Source organism: Galeopterus variegatus, unplaced genomic scaffold (genome assembly GCF_000696425.1).
Source record: "Galeopterus variegatus unplaced genomic scaffold, G_variegatus-3.0.2 Scaffold325, whole genome shotgun sequence".
Classification (NCBI taxonomy): Eukaryota; Metazoa; Chordata; class Mammalia; order Dermoptera; family Cynocephalidae; genus Galeopterus; species Galeopterus variegatus.
The window spans coordinates 44024-55271 of NW_007726436.1; the positions used below are offsets into that span (position 1 = coordinate 44024).

General features: G+C 41.5%; 1 protein-coding gene across 4 annotated transcripts in view; it reads left to right on the top strand.

The window, feature by feature from the left end:
- MLH3 (mutL homolog 3) overlaps positions 1–4422 on the top strand; it is a 25793-nt gene extending 21371 nt beyond the window's left edge. For all 4 annotated transcript variants that reach the window (XM_008567496.1, XM_008567499.1, XM_008567497.1 and 1 more), the window contains 2 exons: positions 2287–2438; positions 3683–4422. In XM_008567496.1, coding sequence (XP_008565718.1) covers positions 2287–2438; positions 3683–3826 — 296 coding nt within the window. In that variant the 3' untranslated portion in view covers positions 3827–4422. The remainder of the gene's footprint in view (positions 1–2286; positions 2439–3682) is intronic.
- Positions 4423–11248: the final 6826 nt, after the last annotated feature.

Consider the following 11248-nt stretch of genomic DNA (forward strand, 5'->3'; position numbering starts at 1 on the left):
TCCCCGGTCCGGTACGGGGGCAACACTGAGGGTTGCGATCCATTGCCGGACACGAAAAAAGAAAAAAAAAAAAAAAAAAAAACAGACTGACTTATATGAGGGGGGAAGAAACTCCTGGGGTAGATGCATTTTTTTTTTTTTTTTGTCTTTTGTCTTTTTTCCGTGTCCGGCAACGGATCGCAACCCTCAGTGTTGCCCCCGTACCGGACCGGGGACCGGCAACGGGATCGCAAGCCTCGGCGCTGCTCCCGCGCCTCGCTCAGCCAGTGAGCGGGAGCCAGTCTGTATGTGGGATCCGAACCCTCGGACGGGAGTGCCGCCGTGCTTCCCAAGCGGCGCACTATCCAGTGCGCCACCGGGCCGGCCCCTGGGGTAGATGCATTTTGTTTTGAGTTTTTAATTTGCTGAGGGATGTGAAATCATAGCATGGAAGGGGGGTTCACCACAGTGCAAGGAAACAGCCCTAGCAGAGATGCAAAGGCAGAATACAAATTAATTATATGAGGAGCAGCAAAGAGTATCAAGAAATTAGGCTGGTAAGAAAGAACAGAAGCCTGGGTCACAGCAAACCTTTAGATTTGATACAGAAGACATTAGAAGCATTGCGGGTTCCTGAGTAGGGTGATATGATAAAATATAGAAAACGGTATTGGAAGAACTTACTTGAGGGATCATGACAGCTACAGAATCCCCTGCAACTATCATTTGGCCACAAGTGGGTCTCCAATCCACTGGCCCCTCGGCCCAGTTTTATCCTCTCCATCAACCTTCTCATCTCTTCAGTTCCTGACTTTCCCAGCTTAGTAACCAGTCCATTGTTAGTTTGTCTCCTGCAAATATCCTAAAGTCCTTTGTCCCTTTATCCTATCTTTGCTCCTCATATCTACCTCATCACCAAATTTCATCATCACTGCCTTCAAAATATATCTGATTTGATGTGTCTCCACTGCTACGTCCTTGTTCTCGCCACTGCTGAGTCCTCTTATTTAGTTCCTCACATCAGTTTTGGCTCCCCTTCAAACCATTCTTTCCTCAGCACCCAGAGGAATTTTTTTGAGACATCCCTCTGAGCATGTCATTCTAACTAAATTGTGTCAGTGACTACCCATTGCTTTTAGGATAAAAATTTTATTCTTTACCATGGCCTACAAGGGTCTTCATGATTTGGCCCCTGCCTGCCTCTCCAGCTTCATGTCACATCACTATCCACCTTGCTCATTACATTTCACCTGCTGCTTTGTTCTTGTTCTTCCTGTGTGCTAATCTTCTCTAAGTCTCCAGACCTTTGTGCGTGCCTTTTCCTCTGCCTGAAATACCTTTCTGTTCCTTCTTCAATTAGCCATATCTTTCTTAACCTAAGGTCTCAGCTTAAATATCATTTTTGCCAGGAATGCCTTCCCTGATCTCCTAACTGGGTTTGGTCTTCCTATTATATATTCATATTCTGTATTTTATAGTACTTATATTTATAATTTAAATTGTTGTGTAGTTAGGGCTGGCCCGTGGCTCACTCAGGAGAGTGCGGTGCTGATAACACCAAAGCCACAGATTCGGATCCCTACATAGGGATGGCCGGTTTGCTCACTGGGTGAGCGTGGTGCTGACAACACCAAGTCAAGGGTTAAGATCCCCTTATTGGTCATCTTTAAAAAAAAAAAAAAAGTGTTGTGTAGTTATTTGTTTAATGTTCATCTCACCTGTTAGACCATAAGCTCCATGAAGATGGAGGTCATCTGTCTCATTCACTGCCTGGCAAAGCTCCTAATACAAAGTATACACTTAATAAATATTTGTTGACTGAGTGAATTAATATACTCATAAGGCAGGTTCTAACAATATGAGAGTTTAGATTAGGAAGATTATTATGGAAATTAGAAAAAAAGAAGCAAATAAAATGGACATTGTAAGTAAGGAAACAATCAGAGATTGCTATTGGACAGTTCATTGACAAAAGATAATCTCAACTTCACAAACCCATAGGAGGCAGAAATATTGTTCTTTCCTCTTTGAGAAAAACTCCGAAAGCAAGATCCTAACAAGTTAAAGAACGCCTCTTACAGGAATTAAAAAGACAAATACTCCCTAAGGAAAAGATGAGAGACAGAGGTCAGTCTGAAGTCTTAGTTTCATCCATGGCCATAAGTGCCAATTTCAGGCAATATTAAAGCCACATTAAAGAAGCCTAAGAAACATGTTACTTTTTCCAGATATTTGGCTCTGACCCAGGGTCAGCATTGGCTTTCCACCTTACACACCATCACCTTCTTGTTTCTCTCTTTCATTTAGGAGCCATTAAGTTTAATGATGGCCTGAACCTAGAGGAGAGCTATCGCCTTATTGAAGCTCTGTCCTGGTGCCAGCTGCCATTCCAGTGTGCTCATGGGAGACCTTCTATGCTGCCATTAGCTGACATAGACCACTTGGAGCAGGAAAAACAGGTACATTAATGACTAACAGGAGCAGGAGGGAGCAAAGTTTATCTTCTCTTTCATTTCCAGCTCCCACTATACAAATGTAATCTGTCTTAATCCTTTCCAGAAATCAGAGTTTTGAAAAATATGCATTTGAGGTTTCATATAAGGCCTTACCCATTTCATCTTCCAGCTCAAATTCAAAATGGAGTTTAGACTGAACTGTCAGATTATCCACATAATGGCTTTGTATTTTTAAGCTTAACACGTGCAGACTTAGGTATCCTGAACATCTGTTGCCTACTGGTTTTACGTTTGATAATAAGATGCAGAAGTTCTTCCTGAGATTACAGAAGGTTGGTAGAAACACAAACAAACTCACTTTTGGCAAAATATGGCCTAAATATCCAGTTTCTTGATAGTACATGCTGGAAATGGTGACCTGTGACCATAGCCAGCCATCTCCATAGAGCTATTGAGTTGTGGTTTGAGGATCGTCAGGTAGGGAACCAAGCTTAGGAGATCTCTACATAATGCTTTGGCCCTGATTACTCAATAGCCCATGAACAATGATGTGGATAATGCAATAAAGACACAGAGTGGTTTAAATTAAGAACATTTTCTGTTCTTGTTATAATCTTAAATGAAAGAGAACATGAGAGCATAATAGGAATATCCGTGTTGCTGCTTTTCAGAATCTTTTCTTTTGTTTATCTTTCCTGCTAAGGGCTATAAAAGTCTTTTCTTGAATGGAGTTTTCAGGTACTAATGTTGTCTGACTCATCCAGTTGATTTTATTCCATTAAAAACTCTTTATTTCACATGACAAACTAAAAATGAAAAAAGTTTTGTCCCCATTGCTGAAGGGATGGGAATCTAGACTTAAAAGTTTTCAGGGCCGGCCCGGTGGCGCGCTGGAGAGTGCGCTGCTTGGGAGCATGGAGGCGCTCCCGCCGAGGGTTCGGATCCCATGTGGAGACCGGTTCCCGCTCACTGGCTGAGCGCGGTGCGGGCGCAACACCGAGGATTGCGATCCCGTTGCCGGTCCCCGGTACGGGCGCGACACCGAGGGTTGCGATCCCTTTACCGGTCAGTAAAAAAAAGACAAAAAGGAAAAAAAAAAAGTTTTCAGTCTCACTGATCCTAAAAAAACTGTAATCTTTTCTGAAACCAGAAATTAGAAATATAAACAGATTTGAACAGCCATACATATTTGTACGCTACCTGGGTTTTCACATTGCTAATAAGAGTTATTCTCTTTCTTCCCATAGATCAAACCCAATCTTGCTAAACTTCGCAAAATGGCCCAGGCTTGGCGTCTCTTTGGAAAAGCAGAAGGATGTGACACAAGGCAGAGCCTGCAGCAGTCCATGCCTCCTTGTAGCCTCCATGAGGACAGAATTATTAATCCATAAGGAACCAAAGGGATGCTAACTGTGTGCCTCTGAACAGAGAGCATGAGCAGCACATACTAGCATAGCCTTGACTGAACCAGCCCAGTGCACCTGAGCAACTTCAAAATGGCAGGGCCCTTTCTGTCAGTCTTTCTTGAGCACATGAGCAGCCAGATGCGATTCGAGCCTGAAGACAGTTTATTCATTTGCATTCATGGACACAGGAGCTTGCCTTATAATATCAATCTTTTCTACCTTATTCAGGGATAATATTTAATGCTTAATTGTCTGATTGGTTGGTTGGTTGTTTGAGGGGTATGGTTTTTGTGCAATCTTTTCCAACCTTCAAATTTGCATTTATGTAATTTAATCGGTACTAAACTCCAAGGGATAGTGTGCCTTCCTAGACTGACCCCCGTGTTTCTCCAGTAGTCCCCTCCTTTCCCTTCAGTCTTCACTTCTCTGCTTCTTCTTTACATTCTAAGTCTCAGAGTTAAGGAGTTTCTCTGCTGTCAATAAAGACATTACCTGGGGTCTTCCATCAGGCCCTGAGTTAAATTTTATTTTAGAAATAAAAACTATTGATAAACAAAAGGACAAGGATAGAAAAGAGGAAATTTAAAGTCTTGTTCCCAGTTTTTTGTTTGTTTTATTGCCTCTTTAAAAAGTTAGAGACTCTACAGTATGAGCAGAGGAAATCCAGACAGGTTGTTTTCCAATTGTCTTGGAATCTGTCTCTACAACTCTGCCACATTTAAAAAAAAAAAAAAGAGAGACTTTAAAAACTCAGTTCATATATGAAACCAGTGAAATGGCGAAAGTACCATGAGCTTGATTTTTTCTTTTTTTTTTTTTTTTTGGCAGCTGGCCAGTATGGGGATCCAGACCCTCGACCTTGGTGTTATCAGCACCACGCTCTAACCATGAGCTAACTGGCTAGCCCCTATGAGCTTGTTTTCTAAAATATGATTTTTTCTTTTTGTATTTTATAAGGTCTCTATTGTGAAAGCAATTGTCATATCAAAATGTAGCATTTGGGCCGAACCCGTGGCTCACTCAGGAGAGTGCGGCACTGGGAGCGCTGCGGCACTGGGGAGTGCCGAGGCTGCAGGTTTGGATCCTATATAGGAATGGCCGGTGCGCTCACTGGCTGAGCGCGGTGTGGACGACACCAAGCCAAGGGTTGCGATCCCCTTACCAGTCACAAAAGAAAAAAAAGTGTAGCATTTATTTTTTCAACCTAACCAGATACGTTTTTTTTTTTTTTCAGGAGACAAGGGTTCTTTTGGTTCCTTTCATATTGTACCTTGGTTTTATTTGAGTATGCTTGTCTAATGGCCTTATAATTTCATTTGGGACCACGACTGATCTTTCTGCATGCTTGTTAATGCCAGTCTCAATCTGTACTTCCCCTGCCTTTTAAGATGACTTGATTTGTGGTTAATAGGACTCAACGGACTAAAGTCATATAGATGGAAGAAAAAAAAGTGAGAAACCAGCTGGTAATGTTTATCTTGACTGGGATGCTATACAATATGTAAGATGTTGCAATGAGAATTTCCACTTTTCTATTTCCTGACCAGCCTGCTCAAATTGGCCTTCATATCAATAGAATGATTTTCCTCATTTTTTAGTACAGGAAGCAAATTTGTGCTCATGGAAGAAAAGGTCGTTTGCCAGCAGCCCTGGAGTGATTGTTACAGGAGCAATGAAAGTATTGCATTCATTAGTGTGTGCCTCAGAGAATGTTCAGGGAAAGCCTTCACTCATTTTCAAGAGTTACGTAATTGGAACCCTAAAGAATAGGCACTACTGTCTAAAAATGGCCTTTATCCTTCTAAATACATATACACAGAGGTTTCATAGACTGGGAGACATGACTTTAGACAGGAGGGTGTTTTCAGGGGATTTTTGAGGCTGTCAGGGCTCTGCCTCCAGGCCCAGTGGGGTGGCATGGCCTCGAGCTCTGCCTCCACTCTTGACAGCTGCATACAAGCCAATGTCCTGGGAGTTTTTTTTCCTAGATGACTGGTAAGGGGATCTTAACCCTTGACTTGGTGTTGTCAGCACCACGCTCTCCCAAGTGAGCAAACCGGCCATCCCTATATAGGGATCCAAACCCGTGGCCTTGGTGTCATCAGCACCACACTCTGCCAAGTGAGCCATGGGCCAGCCCTTGTCCTGGGAGTTTTAAAAATCTTTATAGGTCAGACCAATTTGTGGGATTTAAAAAAGTGTTATAATACCTCTTATTAGGATGATGGGGTACGATTTCAGAAGGTTTTGCTATATATAATCCCAAACTACCATTTTCTTGAGAGTGGCAGAGGACTAGAAAAAGTTCTCCATAATTTATGTAACCAGTCTTTCTGGCTAGCCTGACTCAAGCGATGTACGAGATAATTATCCTATTTTAATAATTTATAAACTCAGTAGCATGCATCAGCATAAAAACAACCTATTAGCCAAAAATATCTAATAGATTACTTTTATTGCCTGTTAGGGCTTCGTTTTGTTCAGTTTTGTTTTCAACTCAGGTGCCATAAGAACAAAGATACATTTAATTTTCTAATACATAATAGTAATCATTAAAATCAATATGATGTGTTAAAATTTATGAAGTAATTTTTCACATACCCTATCTTTGAATTTCTTGACAACTTGTGAGATAAGGTGGTATTCTCCCCATTTGACAAAGGGGAAACTAAGGCTGAAAAATAGTGATTTGTCTAAGATCACACAGCTAGTAAGTGATAAAGCTGAGAGTGGTATCCAGGTTTTCTGGCTTCAACAATAATCATTACCATTTATTGAGGGCTTACTATATACCCAGTACTTTGTATACATTATTTCTGATCCTTACAACAGCCTCTTAAAAGCTGGTATCACATTTTTACAGTAAAACTACCAAAGCTCAGAGGTGTTAACCAGTTTGCTGAGGACTTAGCTAAGAGAGCCAGAATTCAGACCCAGGTCCGTGTGACTTCAAATTGCACCCTCCTTCCCATTATTACCCCATGCTGCCCCATATCATATATCTTTAATTTATTAGAAACTCATTAGTTTGTAAACTTAGTGGTTCAACTTTACTAGATTCTGGTTGAAATGTAACTTCTTGAGAGTTCTGATTCGGGTGACATCAAAATTTTATTGAGAAATAAAGGTGCATATGGCTGTCTCTGCCTTCAAGAAGCTTAGCTTTAGTTAGGGAGACAGGGAAACTGATGATAGAACATGGTGACTTCCTCTAGGTTTAGAGATCACTGAGCCACAGCTAGCTCTTATTATTGAGATAAGAGGAGATAACAATTCTGCCATCGGAATTAAAACTACAGATAGCAATAAGAGCTAGTATCAGAAAAGCTTAAGGCAAAGCATAGACTGTAGTGCTAGAATGAAGGGGAGAACAGAGAGGGGGTTCAGGCAAGGTCCAAAACCTAGCTGGGGATCCAGAACTCCACAAGCAGTGAGAATGGAGAGGTTCTAGCAGTCAGAGGTCAGAGCAAGGTAGTGGGTCAGACACAAATGAACAGGCATAACAGACTGAAAAAACCAAGGCAAGCAAAACAGGGGTAGAGCAGAAGGGGGCCCAAAGCCAAATTCTAGAGATGGGTAGGGCGCTGAGGAACCCGCGCCAAGTGAGAAAAACAGATGGGGCTCATCAGATCCTAGAGACCTGACAAGGCAGCTCTGATGAGGCTTCAGGTGGGAGCCAGTCACGGCACATCTGAATGAAGGAAGAGCAGTTTCTGGCACAAAGAACCAGGCTCTCACTACCTGTTTTCCACCCAAAGTGTCACTGTATCCCATCAAAGCCCTTTACAAAAGCAGCTAACAAAGAGAACTGACTGGTACGTTACCACTATATATCATGCCCATTTTCACACTTTCTCAGCTGAAGTTGTTCATCAGCAGTGAGATGGCAAAAAGGTGGGCCCAGAAGAGAAGAAAAGAAGGAAGTCTGGGAAACCAAAATCCTGAAAACACCAAATAAGCCCTTCTCTCGTTTTCCTTCCAGCTCCCTATTTATTAATTTTTTTCATCATTCAGTAAATATTTAGTGTGTCCCTTCTAAATGTATTGCATCAGAAATTGTGGAAGATATAAAGAAAATAAGTTATCACATGGCTTATGATTTTTCAAACCTTTGGATCATTTTCACCCCATGCCCATTTTTTACAAAGTACTCAGTCTTATCCAGAAACATCTGATAAAGCTCAGGCAACCTGATCAAAGCCTGTGGGAGTCTAAGTGTCTTTCATATTGGAATCTATTGAGCCAGTAAGCTAGCATGACTCAAGCAGCAGTCTGAAGAAGTGACATTTGGCTAGCCTTGCCTGACATTAGCCTTATAACTTGCTCTTGCTCTTGTTTACTTCAAAAGCAAGAAATAGCCAGTGATGGCCCCCTCACCCCAAAAGAAAGGTGCTTTGGAGTAAGCTTTTGCTATTAGGACATAGTTTATCATTATGCAACATTGCATTACCTCTCCTTTATATTAGTTAACTGCAGAATTTCACATGCAAATTATGAATTTTAGGAATCTTGTCATGTTTGTTTTTCTTCACTAAGTAGCGTCCTTTCTTCTTTAGGCAGGTCTTCATTCTTAATGTAAAATGCCTGAGAAAACACTACTGAAAGGCTCCTCTTCAGCACAGTATTTAATAGAAACATCAAGCAGTCACCGTTTCAAGTGCAGTTAGGCTCAAGGCCTACCCTTCATTGTGTGAGTGATGTGAAGAGACTGAAAGCTTAGACTATATATAGCTCTTTATTAATAATTGCGTAGCCATTACACAATATCCTGGAACGGCTGTTTGGCGAATGAAAGAATAATTCAAAGCAAAGTAAGCCAGTATAAAACACTTCCAAACCACACTTCAGAATAGCTTTTTTGTGTCAACTAGGTGTATGTTTGCAGACAGTTTTTGCGAGACAGGCGGACAGTATGAGGCCTTCACAATAATGACATCACCATATGGTACTGCCTTTATGGCAAAGCAGTTCTGGTGTACCGAGTTCTACGTAAGTAGTATTATGGAGTCACACTGTATAACAGAGTCATGCAGGGATGGAACTGTGTGACAGGCAGCCTTCATTAACCCAAATGATGCAACAGATTGCTTTGGGAAATGGTTTTGAAGCACATCTGTGAATCATGATCCTATTGGTACCAGCATTTATTTCTTTGAGGTATCACTCTACACTTAAGTTTTCTTGGTAGATTATTTTTCAAAGACTTCTCTTTTGAGGCTAAATTAGGAATCTCTGCTCCCTATTTGAGTTCCAAGAATTGTGCCTTTCCTGCCCTCTGCCCAAACTGGAAGATATAAACCGTGGGAAAAGTGTCTTTACAAACTGCATTAAGTTATCTATCTTGGTTTATTTAGCATATTCAGGAAGACTTTCACATTCATGGAATCCTATTTCCATTAATTTAATTCTGTCCAAGCTACAAGAGTTTTTTCTGCACTTCTGGTTTCTGGCTGCACACGAGCTGATGGGTAGTGAGTCGACATGGAACTCCTGTTTCTCCCTCTTCAGTTCAGGTTCTCTCTTTCCAATATTTACACCTCCTCAAAGAGGAAGAGGGAGAGAGGGAAATAGGAAAAGAGAGAGAGGGAAATAGGAAAACGAGGCTTTGGGGGGTTTACTTAATTGAGGTCATGAAGATTCTAAAGAATACACACTCCTGCAGTTCTGTTCTAGGCACTGTAAGAGTTGACCAAAGAGACAGAGCTTTCACCTCATAACCTTCATCCATCTCAGTTGTGCCTGGGAAGGATGTTGCTGCTAATTTTAGACACACAGACTACGATGCACAAAGGACAAAGTATCATAAAGCATTTTTGGAGCCAGGAACAGATTTAAATTCCTTGACTCACTGCTGCTCTTACTCCAAACCACACAATTGTACCCAAGTGAATTGCTGTTAGAACTGGTGCCTTCAGAGGAGACAACTGTTCATAATTGGTAGCTTAAGCCACTTCACTGAGAAAGCGTGGATCCTAGACGCTTTAAGAATAATTAATAGACTGAGGCCTGAGTGAGTCAGGCAAGTCATAGCTTTTAGGTCAGTCTAAAACACGACTGACCCTCTTCAGTCTTGGTGCCCTCTCAGGAAGACGGGAGGCCTAGGGCAAAGATCTAGCTCAACTTAGTGTCAAAGAGTAGAGGCCTTTCCCTCATAACCTGCTCTGATCAGTTATCAAATCACCTATTAAGATGCCTTAGGGTGCTTATTTCTTAAACACACAGATTCCTAGTGCTTGCTCCCTCCTCCACCCCACAGACAGTGCTACAGGACGTAGGAGGCCAGCCTTGTGACAAGCATCCCAGGGGGATCCTCTGCTTTGGACCACTAGGTTCCTAAATATGGCAGATCTTCTGGATCACCTGGGGAGACTTTAGTTAAAAACTGTAAATTACTAAAGTAGTACATATTAAGAACAGAAACAATACATAAACATATTAAATAAAATTAGATGTCTGCCTGCTTGCCACTGTTTGGCATTATTCTTACAAACTTTTTCCCTGTGCATGTACATATAATTTTAATGAAATGAGGGTCATGTTGTACATAATACTCTACAACTTGGGTTTTTTTCTAGCTTGTTTTTAATTAACAGTATACAAAATGGATTTCTTTACAAATCTATCCCATTCTTTTAATTCAAGGTTTGCAACTCAAATGCCTACAGGGGTTAGGCAGATAACAAATGAGTTAAATGGATCTGGTAGGAACTTCAGAAAACTGGAGGTTTTCCATCTAATGGGATGATACTACCCAGCTACAGCTAATTACTGCCATTTGGGAATGTGAGCCGAGTTGCCAAGTCTGAGTTTTCAAGGAAAGTAAGAAATCTGAATTTTTAAAATGTGCAATCTCCCAATTTTTAAATATTGGTAAATCCAAATTAAATCCTGGGTGACACCAGCCAAAATGTCTTCATTCCAGACACTGCCTTCAAACCATCCTTTTGAAATTTCTATTGCAGTGTATGCATAATGTTACACAGTGTAAATGTCATATTTATTTAACCTTTCTCCTATTGCTGGACATTTAGGCTGTGACAGTACAACTGCTACATGGAACAGTCTTATATATGTCTCCGTGTTCTTATACAAATAATTCTAAAAGTATAGGTTCTAAATTGCCTTCTAAAAGTTGTACTAATTTATAGTCCAATTAACAGTACATGAGAGGTGGGGCCGGCCCGGTGGCGCACTGGATAGTGCACCGCTTGGGAAGCGTGACGGCGCTCCCGTCTGAGGGTTCGGATCCCACATACAGACCGGTTCCCGCTCACTGGCTGAGCGAGGCGCGGGAGCAACACCGAGGTTTGCAATCCCGTTGCCGGTCCCCGGTCCGGTACGGGGGCAACACTGAGGGTTGCGATCCGTTGCCGGACACGGAAAAAAGACAAAAGACAAAAGACAAAA